The sequence below is a fragment of the Engraulis encrasicolus genome, chromosome 14, assembly GCF_034702125.1.
Source record: "Engraulis encrasicolus isolate BLACKSEA-1 chromosome 14, IST_EnEncr_1.0, whole genome shotgun sequence".
Lineage (NCBI taxonomy): Eukaryota > Metazoa > Chordata > Actinopteri > Clupeiformes > Engraulidae > Engraulis > Engraulis encrasicolus.
The window spans coordinates 46,233,048-46,260,647 of NC_085870.1; the positions used below are offsets into that span (position 1 = coordinate 46,233,048).

A 27,600-nucleotide genomic window follows, 5' to 3' on the forward strand; every position below is an offset into this window, starting at 1 on the left:
AAATGCCTGGATGATTTTATTGTCCCAGGCCTGCCCTAGCTCTGTAAATTGCAATGAATTATACACGTAATACCACAGTGATAAAGTGTTTATTAAAAAAGTGATTCAACTTCGGATCATACATTGTCCTTAGTGTAAGTTTAGAAAAAAAACACAACTTAACTTGAATAGTTAACAAATCTAAACACTTTGTCTTATTTAAAGGTGACTGATAGCACAGTTCATCAATAAAACCTTAACCTTAAAATGATTAACTGTTTAAAATATAGATTTTGCAAGAGTAATATTTTTTGTCCTGAATTCAGCATGGGGATTTACAGTATGATGATCAATGACTGTCAAACATAATGTATTTCAGTATATCAAAGTAAACTTCAAAGAAGATTTAGACATACAAAATATATACAATTTATAATGTTAAAAGTAAATATTTAACTATAAATTGTATTCATATACAATTTATGATGTTAAAACGTAAATATTTCATACAAATTATGAAAGTTTTGCGACAGGACAGCTTGATAGGTCAGTGCAAAATGTACAGACAATATATTCATTTAAGTATCACAAATTGGTGTACAGTGAACAGACCAACTCTCTCTCACACACGCAGTCGTCCAAATGCATACAGGTGCACACACGCTAACAGATGTACATGAAAACTTCTTAGTTGGTCGACAGATGTTTTCTCTCTCACAGTCCTTTTCTACCACCTTTCTTGTTCCTGGTTCACAAAAGAGAAAGAGAGGTCAGTGAAATATTTTTTTAATGGACCTTTTGGTGACTCTCTGATAGGAAATAGCAGTAGGCCATGTCAACAAGTTCTTTAAACTAGGATCTGCACACTCCTGTTTGACAGTATCAAATCTCCAACAGCCCTTTAAAATCTGTCCCATATAACCCAGGGTGGGCCTTCCCCTGAAACATATACTCTGCTACAACATGACTCCCTTCACCATTTAAAAATACACCTCTTACCAAAACGTAGGAGGGAACAGTATTTGTTGAGTAGACGTAGGCTAATATAATATACCTCACAGAATAATAATAATAATTCAGACAGAATTATACAGCCAAGGTTGGTTGCTTGCTTTGCTGGCCTGTACCCAGGATGCCAGTCAGTGTAATGTGATCCTGCCACACAAATGTGTCTACACAGGAGTACGAGGGCAACATGTGCAGCATAACCAGCCACAGCAGGTATACTCTCACTATCAGAGTTTACATCTACTTTTGCATCAGTATGTTGAGTATGTATGTGCACTATATTTCATTTTCATGTGACTATCAGTCATGCAGGCGGGTCTGTGTTCCTCTGTTGAGGCTCTGTGGTTCCAGGTAGAGGAAGGAAAGGGGCAAAAATGGGGTTTTCATATAGTTTCTATGACTGGAGGGGCTCAAGAGCAGGTAACACACATTTGGACAAAAGGAGTGGAGTGTGTGTGTCATCGTGAGTGTCTGAGTGGATGAGTTGGTGGCTGGGAGATAATTATTGCCAACTTTTCCTGCTGCTTTTTTCCATGTTTCTGACTGTGCTGCAATGATAAAATGTACTCCAACACTGGCAGGTAGTGTAGTGGGCTGGACAGGGTATCTGGCTGACATATTTGTGGATGGGGGGGGGGGGGGGGGCTCTATGAGTAGAGGGTCTCGAGAGCAGGTAGCACACTTTTGGTTCTCCACAAGGAGGCGAGTGTGTGTGTCATGGTGAGTGTCTATGAGTGGATGAGTTGGTGGCTGGGAGGGCAGGCATGGGCATTACAGAGTCTGCTGTGGTCTGCTCTAGGCCTCCATGTAAATGTTGCTTCCATCAGGGAAGCCGACAGGCCGGGGCAAAGGGGCCAGTTGTCCCGGGCCCAGGGAGAGAGAGGGTCCAACATTGGGTCATCATTACATTGCACTGTAAAAAAAAAAATGTTGTTTTTACAGGGAATCGCTGGCAGCTGTGGGTACCAGGGGATCCCTGTTAAAAATACAGCTGCACAGTATTCCACTTTACTGATGAAAGCTGTAGATGAACATACAGTGAAGATAATCACAGCTAAATTTACCTTGAAACCCTGTTAATTGTACAAAAGGAAATAGTTGATTTTGCATGAAGGCGTTGTGTATTAGTATATAATTTTCTGTGTTTCTTACGGGTAATAACAGTATTCTTTGCGCTGACAAATAGTAAAATACACAGGGAAAAGTCTTCGCAAAAACCATATTAAAACTGTTAACAGAACAGTTTTTCTTTGTATTATATACATGATATTTTATGATATACTTGATTTTTGTTTCAATGTTACGTACAATTCTCTTACACCTTAACAAAAAATGAAAGATGAAAATGGTAATTTGCAAAACTTGTTTTTTTATTGTCCACAAACATGATGCCCACAAGGCAACTTCTTCCAACATATACAAAGAAAAAAAGTCTTCATTATTTTTACACATATGAAGAAATCTCTTTTAAAAAAACATTAAGGCGTTAAGGCATCAATGTATTTTGCTCATATCTGTACATTTGCATTGTTTGAACTTAGTTTTTGAAAACCTTATTTTCCACCATATAACAAAGGCAGGCCTGTACGTAGAATAAAACATGTAGCCTGAACCTTTAACACTTTTAATACTTATTGTAAACAAACCAAGCCTGCAATCAGGCACTCAGCCCTACAAAGGCCTAAAATTAAAACGTTTCCATGTCAGTTCTACCTACAGTGTCACGTTTCTGTAAACTAGTAGGCATATCTTTTCATGGGACAACATTAAGGAAATTTCACTTCGCTAGAATAAGAAGAAGCCTTTGTACAATTTGTGTAACCATTGTAATTTCACTCAAAGAAATGTCAGTACAACCCCATGTTAAAATTCCATACGGATTCACTGGTCACAGTGCATGCTGACATGCATGTTTCTTTTGTTGAAGTAATGACAGCATTCATGCAGCCCCAAACCACGTCACTCCCAATACCATGCATGAGGGTAAGCATTATACACTTTCCTATACTATTCTCTTTATTACCACCACACATGCTTGACATAATTTAAACTAAATTTGTTCACCTTGGTGTCATCAGAAAATAGGACACGCTTTCAGAAATCCATATAGCTAGTCTGTCTCTCGATAGACCCAGATGAACAAATGTACTTTAGATGGTGTCAAGCATGTGTATGGGTGATCAAGTGAGTAGTAAAACGAAAAATGTTCCAGGCTTACGGTCAAGTTTAGTACTGTGACTGACATGATTTGGAGCTTCATGAATGTCGCCAACTTTGGAAAGCTGAGTATCACCAAAAGAAAAACATCAACATGTACTGTGATGACTGAACCAAGGCCATGAAGGTGTATTCACTTTTCTTGAGACATTAATTGCTGTATTTTACAACGGTTTTGAGAGAACAATGGTTTAAAACAGCGATATAAGCTGTGAATAGGCTACTTTTTATTGTGCGTCAAAGTGAAATGTCTTTATCTTTTCATGGGGCAACATTCTCACAAATCTGGAGAAAGCTGAGGTTTGCACTCACTTCTGTGATGGATTGACTGTATACTGTGGAGCTACATTAGCAAATGTAAAAACGTTTGACAGTGGGGGTGACAGTTTCTGTCCGTTTGAGTCACTTCCGTGTCACAGTACGACACAGTACGAACAAAATGATTTGACAGCTGACAGCTGACAGAACATCAAACAATATACAACTTCTTGAAAAAACATCAACATCTTTACAACAAACTTGAAATATCGACGAATGTGAAAAGACAAACCAGTCTATGTTTACTCTGCACGCCACTCATGATCAGATATGTCCTGAATCAGGGTTAGGACGCGAGGGTTGACACTGTGATTGCTCTTGGATTTTGCCACTTTGGTCCCTTTCTCTGGATTTATAGAGAAGAAGCACCTGTAAAACAAAACAAAAAAGGAAAAATGAACACACGCCAAGCTTCTAGATCAGTCTTTTTTGTGTAAAGGTCACTCCTGGTCAATTCACATGTTTCCGCAGAATCTCCCTGGATGACATTCTTCAATTTGCCCAGTTCTTCACGTTCATGCACTTGACATGTACAGTCAATGCCGCCAGCTGAATGAATACAAAGTGCATCATCTAACCTAAAGCACTGATTGTGATCCCCTTTCACAGAGAAAATGTTTATTGCAACACCCGACCCCTTCCCACCCTGCTCGCACGCACACACACAAATATTGCTTAAGTATGACTAATTCACATAAAATACATTTGTTAACACAAGTAACACGGCTACCGACCTATTTAATTAAGGAATACTTACTTATACAATGTGCCACATTAAATAAATTTCACTTTGACACAATGAATAGTAACCTGCGCACAACATACAGCAGTGGTTCTTAACCTGGGGTGCGGGCACCCCCTGGGGGTGCGCCAGAGATTCAAGGGGGTGCGCAGAATTTTGTTTGTGTTGAGGATGTGACCAAAATTATGCTTACAAACTTTATAGTTAGGCCAAAGTAAGACCAAATTATAACATGTTGTGGTCCCCATTTGAATTCATTAAGGTATTGATTAATGTCTCAAGCAAGAATCATTGTAATTAATCACTTGAAACATTTTTTAGTGCATATACACGTGTGGATGTTTGTGTTGGGGGTGCACGGCTTGTCTTCGGCACAGGAAAGGGGGTGCGTTAAGTAAAAAAGGTTAAGAACCACTGACATACAGTATATCACGAAAGTGAATACACCCCTCAGTTTTTGCAGATTTGTGAGTATATCTTTTCATAGGAAAGCCTTACAGAAATTTCACTTTGACACAATGATTAGTGACCTTTTAACAACATATTTAACCGCTTACATTTCCTGTTCACTCAGAAAAAACAAAATACAGCCATTAATGTTTGAACATGTACTCACAAAAGTGAGTACACCCCAGATGAAAATCCAGTAGAGAAGGGGCTGTGTTTGCTCGAATCGTCTCGAAATGAAACGAAATGAAAAGGGATGAAAAGGGAGACCATCAGTGTGCGTTTCAACCTTTCTTTGCATTGCACTTTTACATTTTGAGTCTGCATCTGGCTTAAATAGATTGGTGTGCGATTTGAATGCAATCCTATGGAGAATATCATGATCTGCTTCAGTAGTCACAGTGCATGTTGACATAAACTTACATGTTTCTTTTGGGTGTATTTCAGATTACCGATGTTGACAGCATCCATGCATCCCCAAACCGTGTCAGTCCCACTACCAGGCTTGGCTTTTGATAGGATACATTTTTTTTGTAAAACTCACTTGTTTACCACCACTCATGCTTGACACCATCGAAAGTATATTTGTTTATCTTGGTCTCTTCAGATCACACGACATGGGTCCAGTGATCCATATCCTTGATCTGTTCATCTCTCTTGAGACCAAGATAAACAAATTTGCTTTAGATGGTGTCAAGCATGTGTGGTGGTAAACAAGTGAGTTTTTTTATTTTTTTAAAGTGTATCCTCTCAATAGCCAAGCATGGTAGTGGGACTGACATGGTTTGGGGATGCATGAATGCTGTCAACATTGGCAATCTGAAATACACCTAAAAGAAACATGCATGTCAACATGCACTGTGACTACTGAAGCAGATCATGATATTCTCCATAGGATTGCATTCAAATCTCACACCAATCTATTTAAGCCAGATGCAAACTCAAAATGTAAAAGTTCAATGCAAAGAAAGGTTGAAACGCACACTGATGACCTCCCTTTTCATTTCGTTTCATTTCGAGACGATTCAAACCAATACAGCCCCTTCTCTACCGGATTTTAATCTGAGGTGTACTCACTTTTGTGAGTACATGTTCAAACAATGGCTGTATTTTGTTTTTTTTCTGAGTGAACAAGACATTTAAGCGGTTAAATAAGTTGTTAAAAGGTCACTAATCATTGTGTCAAAGTGAAATGTCTGTAATGCTTTCCTATGAAAAGATGTACTCAAAAATCTGCAAAAACTGTGAGGGGTGTATTCACTTTCGTGATATACTGTATATACCACTTCAATTTGTTGTTCACTCAAAAAGACAATGCAGCCATAAAAAAAATGTACCCACAAAGTGATTAGTACACCCCAGGTTAAAATCCCCTAGAGAAATGGTTTTCAAAATGAGGGCCGGGGACCACTAGACTCGTAGTTGCTGGGAAAGAGGGGAGTCACCGGACTATGTTCAGATGTGGAAGTTTACTGGTGTCAACGTTGGAACTTTAGTGTTGGCCCTTGTCCAATAAAACCTCTTCCACGTTGACTCTGAAGACGAGACCACGTTGAATTTGAAAATGCTCCAGACGAGACAAATGTGTTTTAGATGGTTTCAAGCATGTATGATCACAACCAAGTAAGTTTTACAAAAAATATCTGATATCCCTGTACAGCTCCAGGCCACTTTATTAGAATAGCATGAAAAAGTTGATTTATTTCCATAATTCCATCAATAATGTTAAACTGTCATGGATTGTAGATTCATGGCCCATGTTGTTTAACTATTCCAATCATTCATTTTTTTCTTTTTTCATATTTTGGTCTTCCAGCTAAAAAAAACCCATGAATTGGGGAATTCGCATCATTAGAATATTGTAATAAAATCACAATTTTCTTCATCAAAATTCGTTTCACATCAGTGCACATCAAATCAGTTGAAATTTGGTACTTTCTACATAACATGCAATGTTCAATACTTGGTTAAGACTCTCTCTGTCTTAATAACGTCCATGATGCGTTTAACATTGAAGTCAATGGCAAAAACAGTGCATGGGAGTTATGGAAGCCCAGATATCCTTGATGCTTTGCTGTCAACTGTTCTTGTTTGCTGACCTGGTGTCCCACACTTCACTCTTCAATATACCCTGTAGATTTCCATGCCACGTTTTGGCTCTAACTCACCAGTTTAATTCTAAATCACCAGAAATGAAACCCCATTGAAAATGAATGGGGTTTTATTTCTGGTGAGTTCGAATTTAACTGGTGAGCTAACACCAAAACGTAGCATGGATATCTACGGGTACATTGAAGAGTGAAGTGTGGGTCACCAGGTCAGCAAACAAGACCAGCTGACGGCAAAGCATCAAGGATATCTGGGCTTCCATAACTCCCATGCACTGTTTTTGCCATTGACTTCAATGTTAAACGCATCATGGACATTATTAAGACAGAGAGAGTCCTAACCAAGTATTGAACATTGCATGTTATGTAGATAGTACCAAATATCAACCGATTTGATGTGCACTGATGTGAAACGAACTTTGATGAAGAAAATTGTGATTTTATCACAATATTCTAATGATGTGAATTCCCCATTTCATGGGTTTTTTGAGCTGGAAGGCCAAAATATGAAAAAAAATAAAAAAAATGAATGATTGGAATAGCTAAACAACTGGGCCATGAATCTACAAACCATGACAGTTTAACATTATTGATGGGATTATGGAAATAAATAAACTTTTTCATGCTATTCTAATAAAGTGGCCTGGAGCTGTATGTTTTGCTGTCAGCCGTTTCCATTTGTTGATCTGGTGACCCACACTTCACTTTCCAATATATCCCGTCGATTTCGATGACATTTTTTGGTGCTTTGGTGGTATGGACATTCTAACTCACCAGAAAATTAAACCCCATTCATTTTCAATGAGGTTTCATTTCTGGTGAGTTAGAATGTCCATACTACCAAAGCACCAAAATGTGACATTGAAATCAATGGGGTATATTGAGGAGTGAAGTGTGGGTGACCAGATTAACAAACAAAAACAGCTGAGAGCAAAGCATCAAGGATATCTGGGCTTCCATAACGCCATGCAAAGCCTCTGACAGTGCCATTGACTTCATTGTTGAACGCATCATGGGAGTGATTAAAGGGGTATGCCACTATTTTAGGGCTTAATACAGTTAACATCGTTGGCCAGGGTTTATAAAGGTTGTAAAGTGTCTTATTTTTCATGTTAAGCGTTGTCTTGCTTTAAGACAAGTTAAGAGGGAGCATGTCGCTAAGCTAGTGAAAGTCAATGCATTCGTGTAGCATGTAGCATGCTACAGTGATCCATTGACTTTCACTAGCTTAGCTACATGCTCCCTCTTTTAACTTGTCTTAAAGCAAGACAACGCTTAACATGAAAAATAAGACACTTTACAACCTTTATAAACCCTGGCCAACGATGTTAACTGTATTAAGCCCTAAAATAGTGGCATACCCCTTTCAGACAAAAATAACCCTAACCAAGTATTGAACATCGATATGTAATGTAGAAAGTACCAAATTACAACTGATTAGATGTGACCTGAATTTCTTTTTCTGAAGAAAAAGGTGGTGATTTCAAAACAGCATTCTAACTACGTGAATTCCTCACTTCATTATTTTTTTTTTAAGCTGGAAGGCCAAAATATAAAGAAATGAATGATTGGAATAGTTCAAAATGTGGGCAATGACTTGATAATCCATGAAAGTTTAACATTATCGATGGAATTATGGAAATAAATTCACTTTCATGGTATTCTAATAAAGTGTCTTCATGCCAAGACTGTTAAGGACCCACCAACAGTGACCAGGTACAGTGCATCACTGTTCCCCAACCATCCCACCTGTGCACTGATACACCTATAGAGGGTTGTAAAAACTGTCGGACTGAAGTGATAGCACTTACCGTTGAAGAAATTCCAATGTGGACGCCAGCTCGGAGGGGTAGTGGATGTTCAGGCAGAAGTAACTCCCAAACATGAGGCACACGGCGGAAATGAAGGAGGAGATGTTCCCGTTGACGACGCTGCGATCCAGGGCCAGCATGTACCTCTTAGCAGTAAAGCAGGATTGTCCTGTGAACAAATAAATATGAAAGTAAGTGATCACTGAAGTGAAGTCACATGACAAAAGACACTTGGCAGTCCATGTGAAATCTTTGGGGCCCGTAGTAGTTCATTTCCAGAATCCATGCTGCCCATTCATAAATTCTACCTTTTTAACAAATACTTACTACCACCATCAAATGCTTAGCATTCAATATGACTGAGAAAAGTGCACTTTTCATACAGTACCGGTATGTCACGTCAGTGAGTACACCCCTCACATTTTTTTTGCAGATGTGAGTATATCTTTTCATAGGAGAGAATTAAAGAAATTTCACTTTGACACAATGATTAGTGACCTTTAACATATATAACCCCTTAATTTTCTTGTTCATTCAGAAAAAAATACAGCCATTAATGTTTGGACATTGCCCACAAAAGTGAGTACACCCCAGATTAAAATCCGGTAGAGAAGGTGCCTTGTTGGCTCAAATCGTCTCGAAATTAAACGGGATTAAAAGGGAGGTCATCGGTGTGCGTTTCAACCTCTTAACATTGGACTTTTACATTTTGAGTCTGCATCTGGCTTAAATAGATTGGTGTGGGATTTGAATGCAATCCTATGTAGAGTATCATGATCTGCATCAGTAGTCACAGTGCATGTCATGTTGACATGCATGTTTCGTTTAGGTGTAATTCAAATTTCCAATGTTGACAGCATTCATGCATCCCCAAACCACGTCAGTCCCACTACCATGCTTGACTATTAAGAGGATACACTTTTTTTGTAAAACTCACTTGTTTACCATCACACATGCTTGACATCATCCAAAGCAAATGTGTTTATCTTTGTTGGTTTCGAGAGAAATGAATAGACCAGATGGTGTCAAGCATGTGTGATGGTAAACAAGTGAGTTTTACAAAAAAAGTTCATCTTCTCAATAGTCAAGCATGTCAGTGGGGCTGACATGGTTTGGGGATACATAAATGTTGTCAACATTGGAAATCTGAATTACACCTGAAAGAAACATGCATGTCAACATGCACTGTGACTACTGAAGCAGATCATGATACTCTCCATATGATTGGATTCAAATCCCACACCAATCTATTTAAGCCAGGTGCAGACTCAAAATGTAAAAAGTTAAATGGTAAGAAAGGTTGAAAGGCACACCGATAACCTCCCTTTTAATCCCTTTTCATTTAGAGACGATTTGAGCCAACACGGCCCCTTCTCCACTGGATTTTTATCTGGAGTGTACTCACTTTTGTGGGAAATGTTCAAACATGAATGTCTGTACTTTTTTTCTGAGTGAACAAGACATGTAACCGGTCATATATGTTGTTAAAAGGTCACTAATTGTGTCAAAGTGAACTATCTTAAATGCTCACCTATGAAAAGATATACTCACAAATCTGCAAAAATGTGAGGAGTGTATTCACTTACGTGACATACTGTACATGAAAAGGGGGATCTTCTCCATGGTCCGCCATTTTGAATTTCCAGACATGGACATTATTAGCTGCAAAAACTTAAGCTGCAAACTAATTATTATTGGTTTATTATTCAGAAAATATTAATGAAAGGATCAAATTTGGCAGTAGGCAGCATAGTTCCAATGAGCTGCATAGTTGCAATACCTACTCTGGCCACCCTGCGTCACCATCTTACCCTGTACACCTTTAGGTTTGATTTCAGACGGAATGACCACAATGAGATTAAACACAATGAGATTAAAAAAAGAAATCAGAAGGCTACTTACCACAGACAATAACTGCTGGTGTTAGAGGCAAATTCTCCAGCTCGACCTCCTCTGGCGGGCAGGTGTCCTCCACGTAGCAGAACAAGGTCTCCTCTCTCTCATCGAAGTAAGTGAGTAGGAGCAGAATCATCTCCTTGACGTCGTCGGAGCAGCCGCTGTCCGGTCCCCGGGCCCTCTGAAGTCTTCCATACGCCTCCAACAACTTCTTGTTCCTCCTGACGGAGATTGTGGTGATGAAGTTCAGAAGCCTCTGTCCCTTCAGATCCAAATTTCTTAGGAAACTTCCTTGGAGGTCATTTGCCGTCAGTTCCTTATAGTGGACAGCCATCCCGAGAATCTCGAACAAAAATGGCCACTCCTCCCTAAGCCACTTCACACTTTTCCCCTCATTGATGTGCTTGCGCTGCGTGTAGTAGGTGCACTTCATCAGGTCCTTCACCTCATCCATGTTGGTACCAGTTTCTTCATACAGCAGCTTCAACCTCTCCCACTTCTGCTCCTGACTCTCCTCCGTCTCCTCAAGGGGTAGGAATTTAACACTCCATTTGACGCATCCATAAGTGTCTTGGATGGTTGCCCTTGCCTCCATGGATTCGTCTGTAGTGTCCGAGTCAGCAGTTAGGGATCTTTTTCTTAACTTCGGTGTGTCACTACGTCTGGCATTTTCAATTCTATACAGAATTTGCTTTACTAGGGAATGGTAGCCGGCGCCCACCACATCACCCTCGATGACGTCTTGCAAGGAATCCGGATACTTGGCCACCATTTTTTGGGCAACTGTTGTTGCCCCCCTTTTCCCAACTCTATTATTTTTTGCCATCATGTCAGACACCACAATCCTCACCAACTGCCTCCTCAGAGTTGGACTAGGTCTTCTCCCTCGCTCCAAGCATTGTAGTAGTTCTTCGGAGCATTTCCTCCAAGGAATTTGAAATCCATCCCACTCGAAATCGCCTTGGGATGGTGAAGGGAATGGTGAAGGGGATGGTGACGGGGATGAAGTGTCCGGTGAAGCGTGGTGACTGGCCTGGTGAAGCGCGCTGCCCTCAGAAGATTGGTCTATGAAACAATAAAAAATAAGGAAACAATGATTCAGAAGTCTACAATACCATATAGTGTTCAAGTAATTAAATGCAGTATTGTGTGTATGAATACAAGTTTGGCACTCACATTTTTGCTTGCATACCAAAATGAACTTCCTGGCCTGTACAGGTCTGAGAACTGTTAGGAGGTCGTCTGCTGTGACATATTGAAGATCACTACAAGTCCCCACTCCAATGCTCTGTAAATGCTCCTCAAGAATATCTTGGTTTCCTCTGGAAAGCTCTGGCAGGACTTCCCTGATGGCACCGTCTAGATACACTTGCTCCTGGTCACCCATATCTGAAATGAATAAGAAATGCCATATTTAACATGCAGTAATATATATATACACAGATATACATACATAAAACAATGCTATTTACAGATATATACATACATAAAACTATGCTATTTACAGTGGCGAGCTCATTTCTCAACAATACTGTGTTTCAGTGGAATTACTTGGTATCCGTTCAGAATATAGGATACCAAAGGATAAAAATCAGGCAGGTCATCGATTCTTATGCACTTTAAGCCGAGGCTGTCTTTTGACAAAGAATACAGATGGTACTCTGAGAGCAAAGTCCCTTTGTGGATATCCATTAAAAGATACACGGACATGTCGTTTTGAATTAAGATGAGTAAGAGTTCACCAAACTTCATGCACTCATCATCTCTGCACACAAGGAACTGCCCCTTTTTGTATGCAGTACCCTTGTACTGAATGCCGGTAGCAACTGTTGTGTTGCTTTCTGAAAAGCCCAACTCTCGGACTGCATCCTTGATGGAGTCACTGTATAGGTTCAAATAAAATGCACAGCCGTCATTTATTTCTAGTAGTTTGCTGTATTCCTGCCCAGCTAAGAGATATGCCTGATACATTTGATGACGCTCTGACAATGTTTGGCAAATGTTTTTAAAGTTTTTTAAGTGCCTGGCACATCTCTTGAAATAGCTGTGTTTACTTTCGAATCTAAGCGTCCATAACCTCACCAGAGGGCCAAATTTCAGCAACAGCGCAGAATAGTGACGCAGAAAGTGATGTTTTGGTTTCAATTGAATTTCAGGAAACAGCTGTTTTCTTGACTCCAGATATTCTTGGATCAACACATCCAGATAAGCAACCTGGGACAAGGAAATTTTCTGGGCACACACAAGATCTACAATGTCTTTCAAGTGAAGAGCCAATTGCCAAACCTCATCTTCGTGATTTTGAATTTTGTCCCCAATCAAAACAGGAAGCAACCTCAAAAGGTTCCAATTCTGAATGGCTTGCCCAGATAATTTTGCACCATTAGGATTAACAGTCGAAGGCTTTGTAAGTGCTTCTGACCCTTTATACTTAAATTGTTTGATGCGACGGTTTAAGAGGGAGTATGTGAACCACTTTTTCTTTTTGATCATGTTCTTCAGGCACAGTGCTAGATCATATGACACAACTCCTTCAAATAGGTCATGACCTAAGCAAGGTGGCAGGCCAGGCTGTGCGACATGAAAAGACTCAAGAGAATTAAAGACAGAGTTCTGCTTTATTCCTTTGATGTCTTGGATGCCTTCAGCAAGATCGCCAACTGCTTTGTCATACTTTTCAGGAGTGCGTGGAGGACCACATGCAAGAGGATCAGCCTCAAACTCATGCCTTGGGAGTTCACAGAATCTACAGAAATACTGAGAACGGCTGAAATTCTCAGTAAAACCTCCAATGCAATGAGAACCCAAGTTATCCCCAGCAATGCAGTAAAGACTACCCTTCACAGTTTTTCCATCAAGATCTATTCCCTCTGTCTCCAAGGACTTCAGATCAGTCAATAAATCAGAAAACACTTTGGCTGGTCCAAAATGTTTCATATCATTCTCAGCGCACAATAAGACTAAAAACATGTTGTCAGTGTTGGAACGCAGATGAATTGGCAAATTTGCTAGAGAAAGATACACCGCCAGAACTTTGTGAGTCCTTTTTGCAGATGCTAGAGGGTTCACAATTTCGAATGAGTCCTGGTACAGAATAAATTTTAGGCTTTCCGGGTTTTCCTTAAAGAATTGGTGGCATTTGAAATTTTGTCCATCAAAGAGATCAGTGAAAATCTCTGGATCTGGATCGCCACACTGTTCTGGCTGTGCAGTCTTCGACATATCTGACTGTAAATAGTTCTTAAGACTTTCAGCCAATGGAATGTAGTAAGCAAATTTGTGCGTCATATTAGCATCCATCCCCAATGCCACTTTTTTGGCTGATGTGTATTTAAAATTCTTCGAGAATGTTTGATTTCTTGAGTAAGTGGTTCTTAATGGACCCCGGTGGCAGGCTGAGAACAAATCTGACTCTTTGATGCAGTCACAGATTTTAGTAACTACTTCATCTGATAGGGTCATACTTTGCAGAACAGATCTCAATTTATTTAATGTGTAGACTTGACCCAACTCGTGCACTGTTTGCATTTCCTCCACAATGGTTTGTATAGTAGAGGCAGGGATAAGCAACTGGCCTTGCAGTTTAAGGTAAAATAGACACAAGTTTCTGAAGTATGACTGACTATCGATCTCTGAGCCATCAGTAGCTGCATCCGCGGCCGGCATGGCTTCGACTGTGTTTTCTGCATCAAATGTGTCGTTACTGACATTTGGTGGCTGAGGACAATGTTCCTTGTACAGGTCATTGATGCCTTCGGGTGCAAAGTTTTTGTGCTTTCTAGACATATGAGAAGTAAGCGACGATTTATTTGCAAACACGTGCTTACATCCTTTCCCTGGACAGGGCACATGCCTGCCTTCTCCTATATGAACTTTCAAGTGAGCCACTAAATCTTTCACCGAGTGAAATTGGCGCGAACACAACGAAATGGCACATTTGAAATCTGCAACAACTGATTTAGGGGCTGGCTGCACATTGTGCTCTCGGTAAAAATGCACCTTAAAAGAGGCATAAGTTGTGAATGTTCGCTTACAGTTGCTTCCAGGGCATTTGAAAAAGCACCGCGGCTCATTTCTATGTATTTTGCAATGCAGGACATAACCTTTCAATGTATGCAAATTCGTTTTGCAAAACACACATGTAATCATTTTCTAACAACTTCTAACTTTCTCGCATGTTCTCATAATCTGAATCAAAGACACCACATATTTACCATCTGTCAGTACAGTGACTTTCTCCAGGTAAATCGTTTGAAGAAAATGGTCGTGTCAAGTTGAAGTACAATCACGTTGTCGGCAAATTCGTTTGAAGAAAATGGTGTCCTGCTCAAGTTCACCTTCTTCCAGGCAAAGTCAAATACAGGAAGTGACGAACATTCTTCTTCTTTGTGCTGGATATTTTGGCTGTTGACATCTATTGTAGATATTATACCGCCATCTGCTGGACAACCAGCACATCTGCGCAACAGTTGCAAATGCATCATAATGAGTAGTCTGGCTCCAAAAAAGAAAACGGTAAAAATGATTATAAAATAGAGTAGAGTAGAGTGCTTTTCATTGTCACTATATAAAGTGAGATTCTGTTTGGAAGCAACCCACAAATGCTCACAAAATAAAAGATATATTAACAGTTGTAAAAATAGACTCACCATTATGCATCTCACCCATTCCTCACAATGACAATTAACAGCATATCATACAAGATTTGAAACACAACACTAAAAAAATCACAACATTTGTACTTCTTTAACCGTATGGATATGCAATGTTAATGCAGAGCACCCTCCATGGCGGCATCAAGAGGCACATGCCCCGGCTGACTAGGCCAGAGAAGACACCCCACCGTTAGACCCACACAGAGTAGTGGCACTTGACACAAAGACTATGATTATGATAATAATTATATATATATTATACATTATAGCATATTATATAATATATTATATAATATATTTATATATATATATATATATATATATATATACACACATTTCAATGAATACACGAGTGAACACAGGTGAATGAATGGTCCAGCAGGCAGGAGCTGGCCACCTCCGTGGCGGCCTCGAGGGCAACTGGCCATGGCTGACCAGGGCAGAGAAGTGACCCCACACTGCCCCAGGCACCAGCACATGAGGCCCAGTGGGGGGTTTGCCCTGCCTCACTAGGCCAGAAAAATACACCCAACATGCCGTTAGACCCACACAGAGTAGTGGCACTTGACACAGAGATTATGATAATAATTATTTAATAATAATTGATAAATAAATAAACAAACAAACAAACAAACAAATAAATACATTTAAATGAATAAATTAGTGAAACACATGTTAAATAAAGGCTCCAGCAGGACTGAGCTGGCCACCTCCGTGGCGGCCACAAGGGCCACTGGCCCTGTCAGACTAGGCCAGAGAAGACGCCCCACACTTTCCAGGAACCAGCATATGAGGCCCAGGGCAGCGGGGGGCTTGCCCTGCCTCACTAGGACAGAGCAACCCAAATACCTTTAGACCCACACCGAGTAGTGGCACTTGACACAAAGACTATGATAATAATTGTTTTAACCCCTTAAGGCACGGCATTATAAATTAGCTGTTACCAGAATGGCAATGACCAAGTCGTAATGTATTACTAAAGGCCCCGTGCACCGTCATAGTAGTGTAGTACTATAGTAGTTAACTTTCAATGTCTATTACAGCGTGCCACAGGAGGTACGGCGTGCATTAAGGGGCTACAATAAAACAAATAAATACATTCAAATGAGTGAAACACATTTTAAACGAAGACTTCAGCAGGGCTGAGCTGGTTAGTGTGTGAAAGCACTTGTTACAACCCTCCCCAACACTGTCATCCACGGGCAGGTGACGTATTGTGTTCAGAAGTCTAATGGCGGTAGGATAGAAATGTCCTTCATTCTCGTAGTGTGGGCACAGAGTCCTAAAGCACCTGCCAGGTTGTGTGTGGTCTTTAAGGATGTGTAATGCTCTGTTTGTGTGTGTATGGTGGATCTCCTCAAGTGTGGGTAGTTGGCAACAAAGAAAAAAAAAGGAACGAGTTTAAAGCTGGATGGATAAAATGCATGGATGGATGTTACCTTAATGTATTACCTTTTTAAATTACATTTTCTTCTGTAAAATGTCCTCATCTAATAGGGCCTAGTTTCTGCTTATGCTCAATAACAGTGACAGTCACGGAACATGACTCTGCCTGGCCTACCACAGAAATCACAACTTTCATCAGGAAGTGAAATGGCATAATCAGACAAACAAAAACTCTAATTTCTGCACCAAAGGCATGTTAAAGTAACACAAGTTCTGTGTTACTGTTGTTACAATATTACCCTGTTGTTCTATCAGTATTCTGTGGTTTTAACAAATATATTTGATTAAAATGACATATTGGTGTTGTAAATATAACATAAACATTACAAATTGTAGTTTACAAAATGTCACTGTAGTTTGAACAAGTAGTATATGTTAATAGGTTTACTGGGCTTTTCTGTATGCATTTAACATCATTTTACTGTCAAATTCACTGTGATTTTTTACAGTGTGTATGAATTGGATCGGCGCCCCTTTCAAATGACTTTGTTTTAGCAAAAGCTGTCAGCGGCCCTGGCTGCCATATTGCCTGTGACACAACTCCCGCCTCAAACCAATGCAGGTGAATGGCTATAACTTCTTAAACTGCCTTTCCATGATTTTGTATTTACGTATATACTGTATACGTATATTTCAGTTGTATACATACATATAGTAGCTTATGTACGTCTATGAGGTCAGGTATCCCAACATACAGGTAAGCAGAAAGGAAAGAGGATTGTGTTATGGTGGTGGTATGATCGGATGGACGGAAGGGCAGGTGACACAGAGCGAAAGAGAAGAGAGGAGTGTGTGGGGCTTGGTGGATGTCTGACTGGGTGTGTGCGGTAGGACAGGCAGCACACGGGAGGGCAGAGAGAAAGACAAGTGTGGGTGTGGGTGTGGAGCACTGGTGCCCCCTGGTGTGTGGTGTGTACACTCACTCTGTCAGTCACTCTGTCACTAGGACTCCAGGATCTCAGCCAGCTTCTCGTGGTAGAACTCATAGTTCTCCTGGCAGTCCTCCCACAGCGTGAAGGTGTCGTTGTCGTTCTCCACGAACGTGTCCCAGGTGTAGGTGAAGTCCAGCGGCTTCATCATGCGCAGCTTGCAGCCCGCCGCCACCAGCGCCTTGAGGCCTGCCTGGATCTCCGGCTCCTCCCAATTGAAGAGGCGCGCCGAGAAGATGGTCATGCGCACCGTCTTCCGAACCTTCAGGATCTCCGCCACCTTGGTGAGGCACGCCGCGCAGGGGCTGGACGACATGTACCAAGTGACCACGTACTTGTGTTTGGGGTTGTAGTAGGGCAAGATCTCCTTGAAGAAGGCCTCCTCCACGTGGTCGAACAGGTGCTCGTCCTCCATGTAGCCGCGCATCAGCAGGCCGTCTGTCCCCGGGTCCACCAGGTAGCACAGGAAGGTCTTGTTGCGGCCCGAGGAGTACTCCACGTTCTTGAACTGGAACTTGAAGAAGAAGGGGTCGATCCGGTTCCTTTAGGGGTGGAGGGAGAGAAATGAGGAGAGGGGAGAGAGAGCAGAGGAGTGAGTTATGGGCTATGAATGAAGAGAAAATGGGCTTTTGGAAAACATCAGTTGGTCATTATATCAGACCAGACTCTTCTAGGTGGGATGGTCTAGAGCAGTCATTCTCAAACTCTATAGACCAGGGGATCGTGGCCCACCTGTGGGGTGTTCCAACTGGGCCTTGAAATATTTTTTTTTCTCACAAATCTGAGTAAAATGTGTTGCCCTGTTATTGACTATTCATTTGAACTGTGTCGTGGTTCCCCCAACAGAGGTGGGCCCCCCACAGTTGTGAAAATGTCAAGTGGGCCCCATGTTGGAATAGGTTGGGAACCCCTGGTCTAGAGATGAGCAGGGCTGGACTGGTAATCTGGCATACAGGGCATTCTCCTGGTGGGCCGACAGTCCTCAGGGGCCGTTGCTGTTGTTGTTGTTATTTTCCTGGGGATTGCCCCCCCAATTTAGAGGGAGAGGCCATCGTCAATATAGACAGGGGATACAGCGAGTCAAGATATAGTATGGAAGTGGCCTGTGTCCATAAGGGGCCGATCTATGCTTAAAATGCACGGGCCATTTTTCAGTCCCAGTACAGCCGCAGAGAGGAGTGACATGTATGAAAAACAAATAGGCCTTTGAAATGACGTCTGTGGGGCAACATTTATTGGTCGGTCATTATTGTCAGAATAGAAAAACACAAAATATTATTAATCACATTTTTTTTAGCAATTGCCGGTATGTTTTCAAAAGCAACTTTGCCGACAAATTGAATTTCACTTAAAACCTAATAAATATGGAGAGAAATGTCAAGCATTATTTCAACATTAAGCAAGTCAACATTTGTCTTTCATCAGTTCTATATGTTTATGATTTGTTTGTAATATTTAAAGCTGTTTGAAACGTAAGAATGGTTACATGCACCAGTGTCCATGTCACATTAACTGTAAATTCTCATCTAGGTTACTGGGGCAAGAGTGTACATGAGTGATGGCGCTGGAGACATTCGAGTAGCTTCTACACATAGTGACCTGACGATGAGAGCCTGCTGTAAGTGTGCTTGACCGATTGCTCGTTACTAAATCATATCGAAGGGACAGTCTAACCATACAGTATAAGTTTATGAAATGCCACAATCTTAAAACTATTATTGTCTAATCTTATTTCTGAGGTATTTTAAAACTAAGGACTCGATTCGAAATTCGTAGATCATACACTCACTCACTGACTCACACACACACACACATACACACATACACACAACACACACACACACACACGCGCACACACACACACACACACACACACACACACACACACACACACACACACACACACACACACACACACACACACACACACACACACACACACACACACACACACACACACACACACACACACACACACACACACACACACACACACACACACACACACACACACACACACACACACACACACACACATTTTACTTCTTTATTTGGATTGACAGATATACAATTATCATGGCACAATCCAAATTTGGTTTAAAAGGAGTCCAATACAGCACTATAATCTTCTGTTCATAAGGATAAAGGTAGCACCTGAGTTTCCATATGAAGAGGCTCCCAATGATGCAAGATATTGAGCAAAATGTTGTGTATTGCTTGGCCCTTCTTTTTGTCAGTCCACAGATCTTTGTAGACCACGCAAACATAGTTTGTGCACATGGCCCAGACTACCAAAAAGGAGCACAATTACTTTACATGAGTAATTGCAGTTGTTTAAAGCAGTGCACAGTGGTTGGAATTTCAGAAGCTTCGTTGAGTAGCATATATCCATATATGAATCAAATGAACATCCAATTTCTACAACTATAACTTGCCTATTGTTCTCATCAATCAATGTAAGATCAGGCGAGTTTGGTGAGTGATGGATAACATCTCCCAATGTAGTGCACTGATCAGGTGACAGGACAAACCAGTCTGTTTTAAAACTTGTTTTGTGATGAATGGATGTGAAGTTGCCCGTTTTGCGCAGCTCTTGCAGTGTTAGCGCTACGATGCGGTCATGACATGCACACACACACACACACACACACACACAGACACACACACACACACACACACACACACACACACACACACACACACACACACACACACACACACACACACACACACACACACACACACACACACACACACTGTGAACCTGTCACCGCACACCATGACCCTTTAACCTTACCACTAAACATGATCACCAGGTCTTCCAAACCCCATGCCCTCACTGGACCTTTAGAAATGAGTTGGCTAAAACACAACACTGCACATAGGCTCAATTGTGAATGCATGAATTGAAAGGGTCTTTTTTCAAACGTAAAATAATCTCTGCAAAGGTTTTATTTTGTAAAGTTTTGTTTCAACGGTGCATTAACTTTACAAATTCTACTTCCAACCTTTAGGCATGGTGGGGGTGGGGCAATCTTGTAAATTTCATGTGTAATACAAAGTTGTATTTTCAGAGGACCAGTGAAGGTGTGGTCTGTTGTAAAGGTGGCAACCTTCAATATGCAATAAGTGCATAGGGACCCTTCCTGGTTTGTGTTCATAACGCGGCCCTTTGAGGACTTTGTAAAATTTTAAGTGGCCCCTCGAATGAAAACGGTACCCCACCCCTGCTGTAGGGAAACCAAAGACAGAACCAGCTAGCCTAGTTTGAGCTGTATGTATTGCACACTGTGGACAGTGGAAATTCTAAACCATTGACATTTCAATTGTTGAACTTTGGGTCCTGAAAACAAACCCCTCAGACTTTTGAAGGGAAAAGCCCCAAATCCTCGCCTCTCTGAGTCGGTCAACCCCAGAAACTTCAGCCACCCCCAGTGTTGCCAGATTTGTCTGATCAAATCCCGCCCAAAATGCGCTAAATTCCGCCCAATTTCAACAAATTGTATTGGTTCCTATAGGCACAAAACTGCAAAAAAAAAAACGCCAAATGGCCAATTTTCCCGTTTTTACCAGCAGACGGCCATCCCAAGTAGCCCAATCTGGCAACACTGGCCACCCCCTGTCAGTCAGCAAGCTCCCTGCTGAGGTGAACAAGGGTAACAGGTGCAGCTGATCCTCTCACTTCATTGGTATATTCGCGTGAGACGAATCTGATGCCAGGGGACTTCATGAAGGAGCTACTTCAGCAGGCCTGTTTGGTTGGGCCGCCCCCAGCACTGCTGTCACTGCTGGAGCTTTTAAGATATAAGAGCCGCCCCGCCTCGCCTCGCACGCCGGGCCTCTGGCAGCTATGGCTGGGCCCGGGACAAAGTCATGTGAAGGGCCCCCTCACAATGTAATGAGGACCCAATTCTGGGCCCTGCCCTTTCCCTGGGTTCGGGAAAACTGACCCCTTTGTCCACCTACCCCTGTCTGCTTCCCTGGCCTTGCATGCCGGGCCGGGTGGGACAGATAGAGTACCTCTCTTTGGGGGGGAGGAGGAGGGCCCAACGGGGTCAACATCTAATTTTGGAACCTAGCGCCCCATTTAACTTTTCGCTGCTGACTCCGTAACACCGTTTCCCCGGGCTACTATGCTGCACTATACAACATTTACAGAGTACTCTGGGACCACGTACAATCTAGAAGATTTTGAATTGACTCTAAGTGTTGAATTAATAGTACTGTATTTGTTATGTGTACCGAGGTCTGGTTTTTCACTGGGGATTGCCGCCCAGTGTAGTGTTGTGTGGTATGGGATGAGGGGGTTGATGGTGAGGGTGGTGTTGGTGCTTGAGGCTTTGGGGAGTATTAAGTTTGTCCCATTAACACGACAGCTGCCTGACCGTCAACCTTTATAGGCACGTGGGACCCAGTGCCAGCAACACATTATTCATAATAGCCTTGATTGATTATGATAAACAGATGAAGGTTCCTGTTGCCGAGGCTGCCCAGGCCAGGCCATGGCTGGGGTAATGGGGTTGCGAATGCAGGGTGGCGCGTCCGGTTACTGCATTGTCAGACTGCCGGAGTATCCAGTTGGAGCCGATGAACATTCTCCCATGATGCAGGAGTAATTGCGGGATTTAGGGGAGCAGTGAAGTGATTGAGGGGCTTTAAGACATAGACCTGATGGGGAAGTGATAGGCCCAAAGTAAATAAATAAAGATTATTAAAGCAGCGCTAAGTAGTTTTTGAGGAACTTAAAATAGGATAGTTTCTATTTTCCAAAATGTTTCAGAGGCATTGTCAGAGGCATTTCTAACATTGTATGTAACAGGATGAGTGGTTACCTGGCTGTCGCCAGATGGGTTCCACCTTGCTCCACGAACATTCATCTGGAGCTATACCATATGCTTAGGTCTGCAAAGGCGTGGTTTTATTGTTTTTTAAATCCTTGCACGTGATTGGAGAACACCACTCATCTAACATTTTAATGTGGTGCTTGCGTTCTTTGTATATGATTCTCAATTGAGTGCATTGTCAGGTCAATTTAAAACAAAACAAACATCTGAAGCAGGTTGGTGTTATTGCTTACTGTAAAAAACTGAAAGATCCTCAAGGAACCTTTAGTTGGAAACTAAACATTACTGTATGTAAAGACCATGAAGGTTCCTGAGAAAAGTAGTGTTTCTCAACGGGGGCGCTACAGCCTCCCAGGTGGCGTTGGGGAGCCTCAAGGGGGTGTTGAGAAGGGTGCAGTTGAGTGGGGGCGGGGCCTAGTTCCCATTGGGGGGTATTAGTCTACCGGTATTTTATTTTTCTATAGGCCTACATGGGTTCACCATGTTTATAAACACGATGTTGTGAGGAGGGGCAAGACACTGGCAGCCAACCACGTGAGCTAATTTTCAACCGACAGCGGTTTCCAACAATCAGAGGTTGAGTTGTGCAAACCAAAAATGTAGAACCCATGTACAGTAAGGAGGGCATTGGCAGGCTTATGATGAGGTGAAGGGGGCGTTTGTCCATGAACGTTTAAGAACGACTGCTTTAGGGGTTCTTTCACATGTGGCAGTCAAAGGGTTCCTTGAAGAACTTTTGGGTTACTGGCTTCTCTGAGGAGCCTTCAAGAGGACATTGGGGTCCTTCCAAGAACTGGTTTGTCTCATGTAGACAGCGAAGCCAACAGGGGGTGGGGGGTGGGGGGTATGCGATGACGGGGTTAGTTGTCCCGGGCCCAGGGAGAGAGGGGGCCCAGAATTGGATTCTCATTACATTGTTTGTATTGGATGTAGGGCCCATTCAGATTAATTTGTTTCAGGCCTGGCAAAAGCTGTCAGCGGCCCTGCATGTAGATTCTGCACTTTTAGGGGTTCCTCCTCAGGGAACCTGTAAAATGTACAGTGTAGGCGTGTCTATCAGATGGGTAGGGTAGTGTTGCCTGCTGGAATACGTAGATGACATATTATACTGGACAGAATGGGTAGATGATGTTTGAACACAATAATGTCATATCTAATGGGTTTAATTTTATGTGGTTAGATTACATTACATTACATTACATACATAGTGGTAGCTTTTGTCCAAATGTCTCACAGTTATTTCAGTTCAGGATATTGGTTACAGTCTATAGTGCAAGGTGGGGTTCCAGTAGTGCCTATACTCAAGGGCGCTTCAACCATGGATGAGGGTGTAGACCACCCACACACTCCCTATTGATGTGGGATCTGAACCTACAACCTTCTGACCCCAACACTAACTCCATAACCATTAAGGTATGCTAGGCAATTTTTTAGCAACACTTTTGGGCAATGATACTACAGTATACAATTTTATTTGGACAGTTTATCACTGTCTTCAACACTTTCATCAGGAGAACGTGGATCAGCATCATCAACTTGCATCTTAATAATTAGAGGCGAAGGCCCCATAGAACCGTAGGTAGGAAAATGCTGTAAATCGGCACACACATTTGGTCCCAGCTCAGCATTACCCACAGCAATTTATAGGTCCCCAGTCCCAACGCTCTAGCGCCACCAGCAGTTCAAAGTTGCAGGTACATTTCTGCTTGTAACTTTTGAACCACTGGGCCAATTTTCATAAATCCTTGGGCCAAGATGAATCCAATGTACCCTATGACGTCATTTTCCGCCTGGATAGTTTTCCCGCCATTTAGAATTTTGTGAAATTCTATAAAAATGCTAATTCTCCCACAATTTTTGACCATTTCGCCCGAAATTCAGTACACTGTATCTCTGTACTGAGCTTTATATGAGGTCTCAAGGAATATTGGATATCTTTTATCGTTTAGCCGTGACAGCCAATCAAAATTGTCGTAAAAGTGGCAAAACAGGAAGTGAGGTCATATCTCAGCAACCCCTTGTCTGTTTGGGCTAGGATTCTTTGCACACATAGTAGTCTATCTCATGACCTCCCACAAAAAAAATCAGATCCCCAGCTCAAAGTCTGTAGCGACACCAACAGGTCACACTTTTAACTACATTTTTGCCTGTAGCTTTTAAACCATATGCCCGATGTAAAATATATTACCATCACTAGAATCCTTGCGCCAAGCCGAATCCAACGCACTATATGATGTCATGACAACTCAGAAGAGAAATTCCGCCATTTTGAATTGTGTAAAATTCAATAAAATGCTACTTGTCCCACATTTTTTGTCAGAATGACCTGCAAAAAGGTACACATCATCTTCAGACGGATAGGCATTAGGGTATTCAAAGAATTTTTGATATCTCTTATCGTTTGGCGGTGACAGCCAATCAAAATTGTCGTAAAAGTGGTGAAACAGGAAGTGAGGTCATATCTCAGCAACCGTTTGTCAGATTCTTTTAGGATTTTTTTTGCACACATACTAGTCAGTCAATCCCATGACCTCCCACAAAAATTACAGATCCCCAGCTCAAACTCTCTAGTGCCACCAACAGGTAACAGGAAGTGAGCTTATATCTTCGCAGCCCTTTAACGGATTCAAACTAAGCTTGGTTCACGTGATCACACTCCCCTCCAAGGAATGCACACCGACATTGGCGAGATTTGGGCCAAAGGGGGCGCTGCAGTTTCTTCTGTTGCCGTGGCGACTTTGGCAAGTTTACTGCTTGGCCCCGCATGGCTGCTTGCAGCTATATTTTCATCAGAAAATAATGAGCCAATCTTGCTGTTGCCCAGCAGCATTGCTCAAAAAATTGCTACGGATGTGTATGATTACCTCTAGGCTTTAGCAGAGATGCTATAGGCTACCCCTGACAGATAATGTCTAGAGTCAGATAGAATGGGTAGTTAATGTATGGCATGTAAAATGGTACAGTGAGACTAAATGTGTGTAGATTAGGTGTACACCAGGTATACTACACATGTTATTTTAGAGTATTTGTTCAGAACTTAGTGGATGGGACCAAGTATGCTAGGGACTAGAGTGTCTCTAGAGTCTAGTCTATAAGATGGTGTGGAACACTAGCACTGCAGAATTGATCAGTTGGTTTACCAGCATGTAACACTATTACTGAGAATGTATTTGGTCCCCCTCCCTAAAGGAATTAACACAGCAAAAGTTACTGTTTAGTAGCCAGGCCACACCCTCCTAGTGCCCTCCTAGTCAGGCCAGGAGCAATATAAATATCATTTTTGACCTCCAAAAAAAGTGGGAACTCCTCTTCCACTTTGTAGGGAAGCAAACAACCAGTAGAAAACCAAGGGAGGCGGGTCAACGTTTGGGCAATGAAGAGATTTGAATGTCTCGAAGAGATTTGGAAGTCGTTGATAATGACACAATGGGGTCATCCCTATGTTCCCCAGGTCCTATGTTCCCCGGGTCCTATGTTCCCTGCAATCGGGGAACTTAGGAGCCTTTTTTCAGTAGACTGCCGCATGGCAAAGCACAGGTTGTTGCACTTCTGACAGGTTAGGTTTAGGGATAGTTTTGGTCAGGGCACAAATGTACAACTCAGAAACATTGCATTACTGACAGGTTAGGTTTAGGGATGGTTTTGGGAAGGGCACAATTTGAAAACTCGGAAACATACAATGCGGGGAACATAGAACCCTTTTTTAGAAAAAGGGTCCTAAGTTCCCCGGTCCCATACAAAGACAGGGGAACATAGGACCCGGGGAACATAGGACCCGGGGAACATAGGACCCGGACCCGGGGAACATAGGACCCGGGGAACATAGGTATGCTCCCAGGCTAAGTGTTTAGGGTCAGACTGGGTAGTTGATGGATGGATTTGGGTGGAGTGCCAGAAACCATTGGGCCTGTTCTGGGGCCTCCATCTTGGTCTCCGAGCCTGGAGTCTCTCAGCTCTCTTCAATGGAGGCCGTGGATTAGCAAAATAGCTCATGCCACAGAAATAGGTCAGACACGCTAACTGTTAGCAGGATTTATTTTTAGGCTTAGGTTTTATGTCTTACATGTTCACAAGGTTAGATTTTATGTTTTACTTGTGAACAAGGTGAAGAATTATTCTACAGTATGGTTTCAAGTTTTATATTGTAAGTGTTCAGGGTTTGATAAAGGTATAGCCTATTTGGATTTGTAAGAAATTATGGATGGATTTTTGAATGTATTGTTTGGATTTTGTGTAAGGTATTAGGTTCAGTATGTTACATGATTTTTTGTTTCCAATCACACTTCATGATATGGCAGGAACAACAATACTTCCTCTGTGGCTGACCCAGCATTGATGACAAGATGCTGGGCTACACATTTCTCATGTCATTGGCTAACAGTATAATCCAGTAGTAGTAGTAGTTATTAATTCCTCCCCATGCAATGTATGACTTTAACCAGCGAGGCTAAGTGCCATTACAATAAATTGGCATGTCATAGATTTGACAGTTATATTATGCATTAGCAATTGCCTAAAACACAAGTGAAAATGTATTGTATGCCTTTCTACTGAAAAATAAGTCTTATTGCAGTAGGCCTAGACCTGGGTGATGATAAATAACAATTGTTACAATCTACAATATTTGCAACTCCCATTAAATGGGGAAATATATGTTTCTTTACCACAACAAATCAAAACGACTTCACTGGGGTACAATCCCTTGAAATCATTTACATTTTCCAGTAAGTCTTCATATTTCCAGCTGAGAGAAAAAGATCACAAGGGTACAGCGCTCATTGACTTGTACTGTTACTTACCCTGAGATGATATCGAAGGGCGTCAGCACGATGGGTTCTTTTTTGGCCGTCTCCACCGGGTTCCCGTCCTCGTCCACCTCGATTGCGTCCCCGTTGGCGTCCCCGTTGGTGGCCCCGTTGGTGGCCCCGTTGGTGGCCCCGTTGACGGCGGTCTCGTCGTCAGCTGGAGGGGCCTGGGTATTGGCGGCATGCCTTGCCTCCCTCGACTTCAACCTCCTCTGAGCCCTGTCGGACATGTCCAGGAACGTCTCTGCCTCCGGCGCCGCAGCCTCTTTGGGCTTATCAGCCGCCAACCTCTCCTTCCTCCTCACCACCGGTGCACTCTTCTTGTCTGCCATGACTAGCCTAATGCTGACAGCTGGCCTGGGTATTTATATGTGTGAGTCTGGTGTGTGTATCAG

General features: G+C 42.1%; 2 protein-coding genes across 2 annotated transcripts; both read right to left on the reverse strand.

The window, feature by feature from the left end:
• Window positions 1–73: 73 nt before the first annotated feature.
• On the reverse strand, window positions 74–27,600 carry apobec2a (apolipoprotein B mRNA editing enzyme, catalytic polypeptide-like 2a). Its single transcript, XM_063215939.1, has 3 exons — window positions 27,200–27,600; window positions 17,551–18,098; window positions 74–724 (listed from the first exon to the last, which is right to left on the reverse strand). The coding sequence occupies exons 1-2, from the start codon at window positions 27,535–27,537 to the stop codon at window positions 17,570–17,572; spliced, it is 867 nt and encodes a 288-aa protein (XP_063072009.1). The 5' UTR covers window positions 27,538–27,600; the 3' UTR covers window positions 74–724; window positions 17,551–17,569.
• LOC134463367 (uncharacterized) lies at window positions 3,727–15,196 on the reverse strand. Its single transcript, XM_063216579.1, has 5 exons — window positions 14,741–15,196; window positions 11,703–11,915; window positions 10,533–11,591; window positions 8,631–8,799; window positions 3,727–3,891 (listed from the first exon to the last, which is right to left on the reverse strand). The coding sequence occupies exons 2-5, from the start codon at window positions 11,911–11,913 to the stop codon at window positions 3,765–3,767; spliced, it is 1,566 nt and encodes a 521-aa protein (XP_063072649.1). The 5' UTR covers window positions 11,914–11,915; window positions 14,741–15,196; the 3' UTR covers window positions 3,727–3,764.